We start from the raw sequence: 15,555 nt of genomic DNA on the forward strand, positions 1-15,555 counted from the left end.
CTAACATCTGTGCTCATCTTCTTCTACTTTATACGTGGGATGTCTACCACAACGTGGCTTGCCAAGCGATGCCATGTCTGCACCCGGGATCCAAACTGGTGAACCCCGGGCTGCCAAAGCAGAACATGCATACTTAACCGCTGCATTACCGGGCCAGCCCCTGTAACAGTATATATTTTTTAATTGTGGTAAAATACACGTACCATAAAATTTATCATCTTAACCATTTTTAGATATGCTGCAGTTCAGTGACATTAAGTAGATTCACATTGTTGTGCAACCATCACCACCATCCATCTCCAGAATTCTTTTCACCTTGCAAAACTGAAGCTGTACTCGTTAAACAATAACTCCCCATGCCCCCCCACTCCTTCTTCTTAGCCACTGGCAACCAGCATTCTACTTACTGTCTCAGTGAATTTGACTACTTTAGGTACCTCATATATGTGGAATCATACAGTATTTTTCCTTTTGTGACTGGTTTATTTCACTTCACATAATGTCCTCAAGGTTCATCCATGTTGTAGTATGTGTCAAAATTTCCTTCTTTTTTAAGGCTGAATAGTATTCCATTGTATGTATTTAGCACATAATTTTTATTCACTCATTTGTCAGTGGACACTTGTGTTGCTATCACTTCTTGGCTATTGTGAGTAATACTGCTATGAACATGAGTATACAAATAAATCTCTTTGAGATCCTGCTTTCACTTCTTTTGGGGATATACCCAGAAGTGGAATTGCCAGCTCATATGGTAATTCAATTTTTAATTTTTTGAAGAACTAAGCATACTGTTTTCCATAGTGGCTGCACCATTTTACATTTCCACCAATAGTGCGAAATGGTTCTAATCTCTCCACATACTCACCAACACTTGTTATTTTCTGGTTTTTGATAGTAGCCATCCTAATGGGAGTGAGGTGGTATCTTATTGTCGTTTTTATTTGCATTTCCATAATAGTTAGTGAATTTGAGTATCTTTTCATGTGCTTATTGGCATTTCTGTATCTTCTTTGGAGAAATGTATATTCAACCCCTTTGCCCATTTTTGAACCAGGTTGTTTTTGTTTTTTAAGATTTTTTAAGGGTTTTAAGATTTTATTTTTCCTTTTTCTCCCCAAAGCCCCCCAGTACATAGTTGTGTATTTTTAGTTGTGGGTCCTTCTTGTTGTGGTACATGGGATACCGCCTCAGCATGGCTTGATGAGTGGTGCCACGTCCGTGCCCAGGATCCGAACTGGCGAAACTCTGGACCACCGAACCAGAGTGTGCGAACTTAACCACTCGACCATGGGGCTGGCCCCCGGGGTTGTTTGTTTTTGTTGTTGTTGAGTTGTAGGAGTTCTTTATATATTCTAGATATTAACCTCTTATCAGATATGTGATTTGAAAATATTTTCTCCCATTCTATGAGTTACCTATTCACTTTATTGATTTTGTCCTTTGATGCACAGAAGTTTTTTATTTTGTTTTTCTTCTTTTGTTGCCTGTGCATTTTGTGTTATATCCAAGAAGTCATTGCCAAATCCAATGTCATAAAGCTTTTCTCTTATGTTTTCTTCCAAGGGTTTTATAGATTTAGGTCTTACATTTAAGTCTTGATCCATTTTGAGTTAATTTTTATATATGGTTTAAGGTAAGGGTCCAACTTTATTCTTTTGCATGTGAATATCCAGTTTTCTTAGCACTCTTTGTTGAAACTTCTGTCCTTTCCCCATTCAATGGACTTAGTACCTTTGTTGAAAATCATTTGACCATATATGCTGGAGTTTATTTCTGGACTCCCTGTTCTATTCCATTGGTTTATATATCTGTCTTTATATCAATACCACAATATTTTGATTACCATAGCTTTGTAGTAAGCATCTGAACTTTTTTCCCCTAACCATGAAATGGTTCCAAAGATTAACTGAGAAAATTATGTAAATGCAACTACCAAATGAGTGCCTGAAATATACAACAAGCATGCAATAGGTTTTATTTTTATTATAAAGTTAGAAAAACTTTTCTAGACTTGAAAAACTTTGCGTGTTTTATAAATTATATTTGAGGAATAAGCATTTTAAAAATGTAAATCTTACATGAATTTCATGGGTTCAAATGTGTTAGAACTGGAAAGCATTCATTTGAAAAATATTATTAAGCCCCTAATTACTTCTTTGTACTAGTCACTCAGGACAAATATTCAGGCAATTAGAAGTAGCAGGTAGCATCTCAGCGAGTGGTGGAAAGTCACGCTGAAAAGATAGTGAAAGGCCTTGTTGGTGATGGAGAACCCTGAAGGATTTTAAGCAGGGAAAATGACCTGGTCTGCTGTGCATTTTAGAGCTATTATTCTAGAAAAGTAGAATTTTAGGGTAGGGAAAACATATGGGAAATAATCCTACTATATAGGGTTATTTTCTGAATCAAATGTGTAAATTTATAAGTGCTTAGCATAGTGCTTACATGTACAAAATAGTTAATGATAGTTAAAAGAAAAGTCTTGGTCAAAAATCATAGGAAGGACTAGAGATACAGAGTGAAGTTATAGAAAGGTAGACTAGGCCCTGATGGCTATGGGGATGGGAGCTGGGAGTAGTGTGGAGTCTAATATGATTTCCCATGTTTATTAAGAAGTTAATATACCATCATTTGAAGTAATTCACCACCTGGGACCTACATAGGTTCAGTGACTTGCTCAAAGTTGCAAGGCTAGTAAGTGATGAAGTGGGGATAGGAATCTAGATATCTTCTAAAATAGTACTCTTTATGCTCTTTACCCTTTGAACTGCCTTCATGTTGAAAACTGTAAGGGATTTTTTAGAGAATTCATTCTCATATTTCTTCATTCAGCAAATGTTTATTGGACAGCTGTATGTCTGGCATAGTTCTGGGTGCTAAAGGTCTGGCAGTGAACAAAACAGACACAAATTCCTGCCTTTTAGAACTTGCATTCTAATGGAGGAAGAAAGACAATAAAATAAGTAAATATATAATACATTAGATTATAATTGCTTGTTGAGAGGAAAAAGGAAGAGGGGATAGTTTCGATGGGGAGGAGTGGGGACTTGCATTTTTGAATAGGGTAGTCAGGAAATCTATCACTGAAAGGGGGATGTTTGAGTAAAGACCTGAAAAAAAGCAAAGAAGCAAGCAATATAGATACCTGGGGAAAGAATGATCTAGGCAGGGAGAACAGCAAGTGCAAAGTCCCTGAGACGGAATCATGCATGAAATGTTCAAAGAATAGTAAAATACCTGGAGTGATGGAGAGGAGTAAACGAGAAGATGAGTAGTAGGAGGTAGGGTCAAAGAGTTAAGGGAGTGCTTGGGTCCTATTAGGTCTGAAAGCCAGAGAAATACTTTGGATTTTACTTTGAGAGAAAGGAAAAGCCTTTGGGAGATTTTGAGCAGGAAAGTGACATGATCTGGGTTAGGTTTTAAAAGAATTCCTCTAGCTGCTGTATTGAGGATTAAACTGTGTAGACAGGTAACTGCAGAAGTAAAGAGATGAGGTAGGTGGCTGTTACAGTAGGACAGGCCAGAAGTGATGGTCCAGGGTCGGGAAGGTGATAAGATAGGATCAAATTCTAAGTGTATGTGTATGTGTGTGTGTGTGTGTGTATGTGTGTGTGTGTGTGTGTGTGTGTGTGTATTTATTGAGTTCATAATAGTTTACATCGATGTGAGATTTCAGTTGTACATTATTTCTTGTCTGTCACCACATAAGTGCTCTCCTTCACCTGGTTCCCCCCCCCCCCGCCCCTCCCCTTCCCCTGGTAACCACTGAACTGTTTTCTTTGTCCATGTGTATGTTTGTATTCCATATATGCGTGAAATCATCTGGTGTTTATCTTTCTCAGTCTGGCTTATTTCGCTTAGCTTAATTCCCTCCAGGTCCTTCCATGTTATTGCAAATGGGATGAATTTGTCTTTTTTTCTCACTGAGTAGTATTCCATTTTATATTTATATCTCACATCTTCTTTATCCAGTCATCTGTCAATGGGCACTTGGATTGTTTCCATGTCTTGGCTGTTGTGAATAGTGCTGCTATGAACATAGGGGTACATATGTTACTTTGGATTGTTGATTTCAGATTGTTTGGGTAGATACCCAGTAGTGGGATAGCTGGGTCTTACGGTAGTTCTATTTTCAGTTTTTTGAGGAATCTCCATACTGTTTTCCATAGTGGCCGCACCAGTTTGCATTCCTACCAGCAGTGTATGAGGGTTCCCTTTTCTCCAGACCCTCTCCAACATTTGTTATTTTTACTCTTGGTGATTATGGCCATTTTAACAGGCATAAGGTGGTATCTTAGTGTAGTTTTGATTTGCATTTCCCTGATGATTAGTAATGTTGAACATCTTTTCATGTGTTTATTGACCATCTGTATATCTTCTTTGGAAAGATGTCTGTTCATATCCTGTGCCCATTTTTTGATCGGGTTGTTTGTTTTTTTATTGTTCAGCTGTGTGAGTTCCTTATATATTATGGAGATTAACCCCTTGTCAGATATATGATTTGCAAATATTTTCTCCCAGTTGTTGGGTTGTCTCTTTGTTTTGATTCTAGTTTCTTTTGCCTTGCAGAGGCTCTTTAGTCTGATGAACTCCCAGTTGTTTATTTTTTCTTTTGTTTCTCTTGCCTGAGAGGACATGGTATTCGAAAAGATCCTTTTTAGTGCAATGTGAAAGAGTGTACTGCCTATATAATCTTCCAGGAGTTTTATAGTTTCAGGGCTTATCTTCAAGTCTTTGATCCATTTTGAGTTTATTTTTGTATATGGTGTGAGATAATGGTCTACCTTAATTCTTTTGCACGTGGCTGTCCCGTTTTCCCAACACCATTTATTGAAGAGACTTATCTTTTGTCCATTGTATGTTCTTGGCACCTTTGTTGAAAGTTATCTGTCCGTAGATGTGCGGTTTTATTTCTGGGCTTTCAGTTCTGTTCCCTTGATCTGTGTGTCTGTTTTTGTACCGGTACCATGCCGTTTTGATCACTATGGCTTTATAGTCCATTTTGAAGTCAGGGATTGTGATACCTCCAGCGTGGTTCTTTTTTCTCAGGATTGCCTTAGCATTTTGGGGTCTTTGGTTGCCCCATATAGATTTTAGGATTCTTTGCTGTATTTCTGTGAAGAATGTCATTGGGATTCTGATTGGGATTGCATTGAATTTATAGATTGTTTTGGGTAGTATGGACATTTTAACTATGTTTATTCTTCCAGTCCATGTGCATGGAATCTCTTTCCATCTCGTTATGTTGTTATCAATTTCTTTCAGTAATGTCTTACAGTTTTCATTGTGTAAGTCCTTCACATTCTTGGTGAATTCCAAGTATTCCTAGATACTTTATTCTTTTAGTTGCGATTGCAAATGGAATTATATTCTTGGGTTCTCTTTCTGTAAGTTCGTTATTGGAGTATAGAAAAGCAACTAAGTTTTGTAAGTTGACTCTGTACCCTGAACTTTACTGTAGTTGTTAATAATTTCTATTAGTTTTCTGATGGATTCTTTGGGCTTTTCTATATATAAGATCATGTCATCTGCAGACGGTGAGAGTTTCACTTCTTCACTCCCTATTTGGATTCCTTTTATTCCTTTCTCTTGCCTAATTACTCTGGCCAAAACCTCCAGTACTATGTTGAATAAGGGTGATAGTGGGCGTCCATGTCTTGTTTGTGTTCTCAGGGGGATGGCGTTCAGTTTTTGCCCATTGAGTATGATGTTAGCTGTGTGTTTGTCATATATGGCCTTTATTATGTTGAGGTAGTTTCCTTCTATCCCCATTTTGTTAAGAATTTTTACCATAAATGGCTGTTGGATCTTGTCAAATGCTTTCTCTGCATCTATTGAGATGATCATGTGGTTTTTATTCCTCAGTTTGTTGATGTGGTGTATCACATTGATTGATTTGTGGATGTTGAACCATCCCTGTCTTCCTGGTATGAATCCTACTTAATTGTGATGTATATTCTTTTGATGTGTTGCTGAATTTGGGTTGCCAAGATTTTGTTGAGGACTTTTGCATCTATGTTCATCAATGGTGTTGGCCTGTAGTTTTCCTTTTTTGTGCTGTTCTTGTCAGGCTTTGGTTTCAGAGTGATGTTGGTCTCGTAGAATGTGTTTGGAAGTGTTCCATCTTCTCCAATTTTTTGGAATAGCTTGAGAAGGATAGGTGTCAAATCCTCTCTGAAAGTTTGGTAGATTCCCCAGGGAAGCCGTCTGGTCCTGGGGTTTTATTCTTTGGGATGCTTTTGATTACTGTTTCAGTCTCTTTCCTTGTGATTGGTCTATTCAGATTATCTGTTTCTTCTTGATTCAGCTTTGGGAGGTTGTAAGAGGCTAAGAATTTATCCATTTCCTCTAGATTGTCCCATTTTGTTGGCATATAGTTTTTTGTAGTATTCTCTTATAATCTGTTGTATTTCTGTGGCATCTGTTGTTATTTCTCCTCTTTCATTTCTGATTTTGTTTATCTGAGCTTTCTGTCTTTTTTTCTTTGTAAGTCTGGCTAGGGGTTTCTCAATTTTATTTATCTTCTCAAAGAACCAGCTCTTTGTTTCATTGATTCTTTCTACTGCCTTTTTTGTTTCAATAGCATTTATTTCTGCTCTGATTTTTATTATTTCTCTCTTTCTGCTGACTTTGGGCTTTATTTGCTCTTCTTTCTCTAATTCAGTTAGGTGTAATTTGAGATTGCTTATTTGGGATTTTTCTTGTTTGTTAAGGTGTGCCTGTATTGTGATGAATTTCCTTCTTAATATGGCTTTTGCTGCATCCAATATGAGTTGGTATGTAGGTTATCATTTTCATTTGTCTCCAGATATTTTTTGATTTCTCCTTTAATTTCTTCAGTGATCCATTGCTTGTTCAGTAGCGTGTTGTTTAGTCTCCAGATCTTTGTCCCTTTCTCAGCTTTTTTCTTGTAATTAATTTCCAGCTTTATAGCATTACGATCAGAAAAGATGCTTGTTATTATTTCAATTTTATTAAATTTATTGAGGCGTGCCTTGTTTCCCAATATTTGGTCTGTCCTTGAGAATGTTCCATGTGCACTTGAGAAGAATGTGTATTCTGCTGTTTTTGGATGGAGTGTTCTATATATGTCTATTACATCCAACTGGTTTAGCTTTTCATTTAATTCCACTGTTTCCCTGTTGATTTCCTGCCTGCATGATCTATCCATTGATGTGAGTGGACTGTTGAGGTACCCTACTATTACTGTGTTAATATTAATATCTTCTTTTAGGTTTGTTAATAGTTGCTTTATGAACTTTGGTGTTCCTGTGTTGGGTGCATAGATATTTATAAGCATTATTTCTTCTTGATGTAGTGTCCCTTGATGTACTGCCCCTCTTTGTCTCTCTTTACTTGTCTCATCTTGAAGTCTATTTTGTCTGATATGAGTATTGCGACACCTGCTTTCTTTTGTTTGCCATTACCTTGGAGTACCGTTTCCACCCCTTCACTCTGAGCCGTGTTTGTCATTGGAACTGAGATGTGTTTCCTGGAGGCAGCATATTGTTGGATCTTGTTCTTTAATCCATCTCACTACTCTGTATCTTTTTATTGGAGAATTCAATCCATTTACATTTACGGTGATTATTGATGTTTGAGGGCTTAATGCTGTCATTCTATCACTTGTTTTCTGGTTTTCCTGCATTTCCTTTGTTTTTCGTCCTGTGTGTTTTGGTCTGCCTGTTGAATTGTGTAGTTTTTTATGATATGTTTCTTTATTTTCTCCATATTTATTCTTTGTGTCTCTGTTCTGCTTTCTTTTTTTAAGATTTTATTTTTCCTTTTTCTCCCCAAAGCCTGCAGTACATAGTTCTATATTTTTAGTTGTGGGTCCTTCTGGTTGTGGCGTGTGGGATGCCACCTCAGCATGGCTTGACACACAGTGCCATGTCTGCGCCAGGATCTGAACCAGTGAAACCCTGGGCCGCCGAAGCAGAGCGCACAAACTTAACCACTCAGCCACAGGGCCGACCCCCTCTGTTCTGCTTTTTTGTTTAGTGGTTACCTTGAGCTTTGTATTCAGAATCTCCTGTATACGATAGTCCATTTTCTGATGGCTTCTTATTTCCTTAGTCTATACCGATTCAGTCCCTTTCCTCCTCCCCTCCTAAGGTGTTTCTTTCACATCTTATTCCATCTTGTGTTGTGAGTTTGTGGTTTAAATGACAAGATTATCTTTGTTTTTGGTGTTTTCCTTCCCTCTAGCTTAATGCTAGAGTTGAATGATTGCTATCTTATTCTGGTTCTGTCTACCTGTTTATCTCCTTACTCTGTGTTTTTTGTCTCCTTTCTCCCCCCCCCCCTTTTTTTTTTCCAGGTATAAGGGCCTTCTTGAGGATTTCTTGTAGTGGGGGGTCTCGTGGCTACAAAGTCCCTTAGCTTTTGTTTGTTTGGGAAAGGTTTAATTTCTCCCTCATATCTGAAGGATATTTTTGCTGGATAGAGTATTCTTGGCTGAAGATTTTTGTCTTTTAAAGATTTGACTGTGTCATTCCATTCTCCCTTAGCTTGTAAGGTTTCTGGAGAGAAATCTACTGAAAGCCTGATAAGGATCCCTTTGTAGGTTATTTCCTTCTGCCTTGCTGCCCTGAGTATTCTTTCTCTATCATTCATTTTTGCCAGTTTTACTACTATATGCCTTGTAGTAGGCCTTTTTACATTGACAAATCTAGGAGATCTGGAAGACTCTTCCACAAATTTCCCTCTTTCCCTAGGTTTGGGAAGTTCTCTGCTGTTATTTCTTTGAGCACACTTTCTGCTCCATTCTCCTTCTCTTCTCCTTCTTGAACACTTATAATTCTTATGTTGCATTTCCTCATTGAGTCAGATATTTCTTGAATATTTCTTCATTTCTTTTTAGTCTTAGTTCTCTCTCCTCTGTCTGGAGCATTTCAACATGTCTTTCCTCAATTATGCTGATACGTTCCTCTATGATGTCCATTTGAGCATTTAGGGAATTTGTATTTTGTTTTCTCTTTTCCATTGTGTCTTTCATCTCTAATATTTCTGATTTATTCTTTATTGTTTCAATCTCTATTGTGAAGTAGCTCCTGAACTCATTGAATTGTTTCTCTACGTTCTCTTTTACCTCGTTGAGTTTTTTGATGATAGCTATTTTGGATTCATTGTCGTTTAGATTACATATTTCTGTGTCCTCATGACTGAGTTCTGAGTGCTTGTCGTTTTCTCTCTGGTCTGGAGATTTGATTTAGTGTCTGATGTTGAAAGGTCGGGTCTTACACGTTCTGATATTATTCGGTTGCAGTCATTGCCTGTTGCCACTGGGTGGGGATTGAGAGCTGCGTATTCTGAGGCTTCCGCCTTCAGCCGATGTCCCAGGAAGTGAAACGGCACGGGGCGGGTTGGGGAAGAGGCACTTTCTTCAGCGTGCACTCTGGTCTATCTTGATCAGCTTTTGCTATCTGGTCTCCTGGGGTGTTGGCTTGATGAGGTCACCCCCCTCCAAAAGCTTTTGCCCTGTTAGAGTGCTTCCCTCTAGGCTGCAAGGGCCCTGGGGACTCCTTGGTGATGCTGCGAATGAGCGACCCCTCACCTGTTCCTTCCCTCATGGATTCTCTTGCAGGCACGATTGCAGTCTTTAGGGGAGGGAGCAAAGTTCTCTCTTACCCTGTTCCTGCTCCACTGAGGAGGGCCCCAGCCTCTCTGCCCTCCGTCGTGTGGCTGCGTGTCTCTCTGAAGTTTTTTGTGTTGTTAGGATGACCTCTGTTGAAGTATGGTTGCCCCTTTTTATTGTATGTTGGGGCGAGAGAGTCCTGGGCAAGTTCATTCTGCCATAATGCTGACATCACCCACAAATTCTAAGTATATTTTGATGGTGAAGGTATTGGAATTTGCAGATAGATTTGCTATATAAGAAAAACCAGAGTAGTGCAAGAAAACACAAAGGCTTTTGTCCTAAGCAACTGGAAGAATGCAGTGGCCATTAGCTGATATGGGAAAGACTGCAGGAGGAGAAAATTGAATTGTAAGGGCAGCTCAGTTTTGGAATCTTATAAAATTGAGATACTTATAAAACATTTGGGGGAGAGAAGTCAAAAAGGCAGTCAGATAATCAAGTCTGGAGTTTAGAATAGAGGCCCAGGCTGGAGATATTTGGGAATAATCAACATATAGATGGTATTTAAAGCTGTGAGAACACTGAGAAAGAGTAGATGGAAAATTCACAGGTCTAAACATTGAATGCAGGAGGTTTGGGTGATGAGGAGGAACCAGCAAATTAGACTGAAAATCAGAGACCACTGGGGTTGGAGGAAAACCTGGGAGAATGGTGTCCTGTAAGTTAGAGAGCATTAGTTTGCCAAAGTCTGGTCCTGGAAACAGATCTAGTCTTTATTTTTAGTTAACAAATTCCGTGGTAAACTCAGCCACAAATATAATAATTCCCAAATACTAATCCAGTGTGAGAATGAGTGAACATCAGTTACTATTTGAAAACTGAGCACAGTACTATTCAAAAGAACTGAATTTCAATATGAAGTGTAAGTATACAAAAATATTAAGAATTACAATCAAATTGACAAAGGTATCTCTTGAAATTTACTATCTGCAACACAGGAACCAAAGATTCCCTCACTTTTCAAGCTCAGCAACTGAAGAAATTTGGATAGCAAAGTGCTTTTGTATCATCTGTTCTTTTGCTTACATGCACTGCATATAGAAAGGAACTTGATAAATAGTTGTACTCTGGTTTTATAACTGGATTTTTCCCCGCTAATGCTTAGATTGTCCTGGCAGCTGAGAATATCTACACTTTTGCATTTATGATGAAATTTAATTGTGACCTGACATGTAAAAAATCTTTTGGAGAAGCAGCAGTTGTGATTTTTATGAGACATTTTATGACTGTAATTGAAGGGAGTTTTATTTAATGTAAAAATATCTGGGTTTTTTTTTTTCCATTTACAGGTTTCTGAAGGATTGTCATTTTTGCATAGCAGTGTGAAAATGGTTCATGGAAATATTACACCTGAAAATATAATTTTGAATAAAAGTGGAGCCTGGAAAATAATGGGCTTTGATTTTTGTGTATCATCGACCAATCCTTCTGAACAAGAGGTAATGAAGATTTTAATGTTCTAATTTTTTAAGGCTATGGAAATTTGTGATTGCATCTGGAATGGACTAGAGAATTTTTAAGCCTGATAAATGTGTAGAAATAGTCTATGTGGTACAATGGTATGTTTAAATGTATAGCTTCATAGAAAGTTTCTAGTGTTCATTGTACCGAACAGTATTCTTCAGCTCATTAATTCCATAGTTGTAAATGTTACGTGAGAAAGGATTCTAGAGTTAAGGAAATTTGAAAACTATTGAGTGAAGCAGGTTTTTTTCCTCAGAATGTCAAATACACTAACAAACATAGTGAATCTCTATCAGTGTTTCCCCAACTTAGTAGACCACAGAATCTTGTTTAAGGAGCATGATAACAACAATAGCAATGATAATAGCTAACATTTATTGAAGCATTTTTATAAACACTTTTTATGTATTTACTTATTTTAGTCTCACAGCAACTCAGTGAGGTATAGGAATAATACAGTTGAGTAAGTTAGGCTCATAGAATAAAATAATCTGCCTAAATTTAGACAGGTAGTAGAGCTAGGATTTGAACGCACTCTTTCTGCTTCCAAAGCACATGGTACTTAGTGATTTTGATACATACTTATTTATACTTAGAAAACACTGCAATGTGTCAAGTCAACTATACGGAGTTGTTAAAGGGACCATGATTTTACCTAAGATAGATTTGTAATTTAAGTAAAGATTTTTAAGGGAAGCAGGAAGAATTAGTATTGGTTGAGTATACAATGGGAATGGGTCAGGGACTGTGCTAGGTTTGTTTTTGCATACATTTGTTTAATCTTACAATAACCTTTTGAAGCTGTTGACTAAATCACATACTAGTTAGTGAAGGAACAAGGTTTCAAATAATATTTGAGGCCATAAAACTTGAAGCCTGTGTATCATAAAACATAGGCCAGACCTTTCCACAGTCGTACTGCATGTTAAAGTGATAATTTGTGTTCTGGAAGAGAGCTCCAAAAATCTCAAAGTTAAAAGAGTTCTTATTATCTCACAATTTGTTGCGTGAACTTTCTAGACTTGGGAATTTAGGAATGAAGGTGGTGGTAACATTTTTACTTGCATGACTGAATATGAATTTGAAACTGGATTGCTACTGCTTGATAGTAGTTTGCTTTAGTTTGAAATATTTAATCTATGTAATCCCTTTTCTGTCTTATTACAGCCTAAGTTTCCTTGTAAAGAATGGGATCCAAATTTACCATCATTGTGTCTTCCAAATCCTGAATATTTGGCTCCTGAATACATACTTTCTGTGAGCTGTGAAACAGCCAGTGATATGTACTCTCTAGGAACAGTCATGTATGCTGTATTTAATAAAGGGAAACCTATATTTGAAGTTAACAAGCAAGATATTTACAAGAGTTTCAGTAGGCAGTTGGATCAGGTATTTGTTTATAAATAGTTGCTTGCATTTAAAATCTATTAAATATTTCTTTGATTTGTTTTCCAAAATGTATTCAGAAAATTCTCTAAAATGAGGTGAATGTCTCATATTTTAAGTTTGCATAAAATCAACTTAACAAAAGTAATTCTATGAATAATGAGGATTAAAGTTTGTTCCTGCAACTTTATTCATGGCATTTATTTACTGGAGTAAATATTGAAATATGGTTTAAAATACTGGGCATTTTGTTTTAGGAATAGAAACTATTTCAGGTATTAAAGAAAAGTGTTTTACTTATCTTGCAACAGTAGAATTAGATTTGTTTAATCTAAAAATGTATTTTTGAGTAAATTTCAGAAAGTTTTCTTAAATGGACTACTGAAAATGTAAATGCATATCTTTTTGAATATTTTATATTAATATTTACTATTATCACTGTTTTGAATAGCTGAGTCGTTTAGGATCTAGTTCACTTACAAATATACCTGAGGAAGTCCGTGAACATGTAAAACTACTGTTAAATGTAACTCCCACTGTAAGACCAGATGCGGATCAAATGACAAAGGTGAGTACAAATGAATTCCTGCCTTAGGTGGAGGGACGAAAAATGAGGTAAAGTAGATTAAATGCTTCTAAAGCAAGATTTAGTCAGATATAGTCCCCAGATAACATCCGTATTCTTAAATGTGTTAAATATTCAACTTGTTTTAATCTTAAACAGTTAAATAATTTATGTATGTAATTATTCTGATATAAAATTAAAATTTCAAATAGATAGAGTTCCAACAGTTACAATTCAATATGCAGAAATTCTGGACACCCCAAGAAATTGTAGCCCTCTGATTCACTCTTTTAAGCATGAATTTTAGTAGATAAATGGTAATCCTTAGGCCTTCAAGATATTTACTTAATCTTTCAATATTTTATTAGTTACATAAAGAAAATGTTACTGCCCAGCCGACTCACAACTCCTGATTCTGAAAATTTGAATACGGAAAAAGGATTTGTGTATTACTTCCTTATTCTGATTTTTATTAAGTGGTCTTTAGCATTTTGTAAAATGTTCCTGAATATTTTTTTACCATACTATGGTAGTTTCAGATATGAGAAGTACTTTAATATTTATCAAAATAATGTTATTTCCTTGTTTTAGATTCCTTTCTTTGATGATGTTGGTGCAGTAACACTGCAGTATTTTGATACCTTATTCCAAAGAGATAATCTTCAGAAATCACAGTTTTTCAAAGGATTGCCAAAGGTCCTACCAAAACTACCTAAGGTTTGTTGTTGATCAGTTTCTTATTATAGTCAGGATTTTAGAATTAAAGTTTACTTTGACTTACTATAATAACTCTCCCAAAAAAAGAAATGTAATTTTGCTTTAGGTGCATAAATGACTATAAAATGCTGCAGACTGAAGTCAAAAGTTTAGTGGACCTTCTTTGCATAGTTCAAAAATAATAAAAACGGGTAAAAAAATTGAGGATACTACCTATGCAACCTGTGCACTTGAACACTAAAGGTCTGAAGAGAAGTCCATAAGCTGCCATTGTGGAGATCACTGCCTCGCCAGCAATTAAGGGGATGCTTCTGTACTGTTACTAGCCTCTCCAGTTCCTTTAACTCTCCCTCTCTGGCTTATTAAATCATGAGTGTAATTAGTTTAAAAAATGTTGGGGAATGCTAAAGAAGCCACTGGTTGGAAAACTAGCAATTCCTGGTTGCAAAAAAATCTCCAGTGTTTATTAATCTGTCAGATATTCATTATGTACTGTTTGTCTAGCCTTTTACTTAGATGCTATGGAGATTAAAGAGGAAGCAAAATACTATCCTTGCTCTCAAGGCGCTTACAGTAAGGGTTGTTGCATGGAACAATTAACAATACAGGACAGTGTTTAAGTTGTGTGGTATGAATCGTAAGTAATGAAGGAATTAAGAGGAGAAAGATATTAGTGAAGACTAATTAGGGAAGTTTCCTAAAGGAAGGGTAACCATATCTTCCCTTTTATCTGTGACATTCCCAAGTTATGCCTTTTGTCCTGGTATAATTAGCAATTGCACCCCATTTTACTCTCAACCATAAATTATATGGTCACCTTACCCCAAGAGATTGGAGATTTTAGACTGTAACTTCAATGTTAATACTGAAGACCTGAAATAAAATTTAGTTTTATGAAAACATTTTTGTCTTTCAGCGTGTCATTGTGCAGAGAATTTTGCCTTGTCTGACTTCAGAGTTTGTAAACCCTGACATGGTACCTTTTGTTTTGCCCAATGTTCTACTGATTGCTGAAGAATGCACCAAAGAAGAATATGTCAAATTAATTCTACCTGAACTTGGCCCTGTCTTTAAACAGCAGGAGCCAATCCAGGTATGTATGTAGATTTTTTTCCTATTTATCTGCTGTTATTCAGTGATGTTAGTCAGTGATGACTATCATTAAAAACAAAAGGAATAGATATATGACTTTTTAAAAATTGAGGTAAGAGACTTTCCATTAGTCAGAAACTATTTTGCATATGTTTAAAGTGAACCATTCCTAAAATTATGATTGAACTTTGCAAGTAAATGTCTACAGCTTTCCATAAGTTACCATCTCAGAAAATAAATTGTAACGAGATTTTGCATGTGTTTTACTGTTCTCATTGGCCTTATTGAAAATTACAGGTTTGGGAAAAGAAGTATTTCTTTTTCTCCTGCAGTTTTAAGTATTTCTGTTTCTTTGTTTTTTGTTTGGTTTGTTATTCAGTTCTTTAATTTGTAGATGGTTTATGCCAGTTGGTTCTCTTTATTTTATTGCTAATACATAGTTTCACCAGAAGAGGGAAAATGCTTATAGCACCATGGAAGTAATATGTGTGTGTATTATAAGTGAAAAATGTAATTAGTCTCTGATGTAGACTCTTACGATGTTAATTTGCCAGATTCAAAATAGCCTTAGACTTAAGAGCAGTAGGGTCACACACCTGGGTTTGAATCTGGCCTTCTTAATCTCCTTACCGGAAGTATGACTTGGATAAGTCATTACTCTCTTAAAGCTTTCATTTTGCTTATTTCT

At 36.4% G+C, this 15,555-nt stretch overlaps 1 protein-coding gene across 4 annotated transcripts in view; it reads left to right on the forward strand.

Moving 5' to 3' along the window:
• Window positions 1-15,555, forward strand: part of SCYL2 (SCY1 like pseudokinase 2) — a 66,992-nt gene that overhangs the window by 28,073 nt on the left and 23,364 nt on the right. For all 4 annotated transcript variants that reach the window (XM_008516375.2, XM_008516376.2, XM_070599796.1 and 1 more), the window contains exons 5-9: window positions 10,933-11,082; window positions 12,275-12,496; window positions 12,945-13,061; window positions 13,650-13,775; window positions 14,692-14,868. In XM_008516375.2, the coding sequence (XP_008514597.1) occupies window positions 10,933-11,082; window positions 12,275-12,496; window positions 12,945-13,061; window positions 13,650-13,775; window positions 14,692-14,868 (792 nt within the window). The remainder of the gene's footprint in view (window positions 1-10,932; window positions 11,083-12,274; window positions 12,497-12,944; window positions 13,062-13,649; window positions 13,776-14,691; window positions 14,869-15,555) is intronic.

The sequence above is a fragment of the Equus przewalskii genome, chromosome 29, assembly GCF_037783145.1.
Source record: "Equus przewalskii isolate Varuska chromosome 29, EquPr2, whole genome shotgun sequence".
NCBI lineage: Eukaryota > Metazoa > Chordata > Mammalia > Perissodactyla > Equidae > Equus > Equus przewalskii.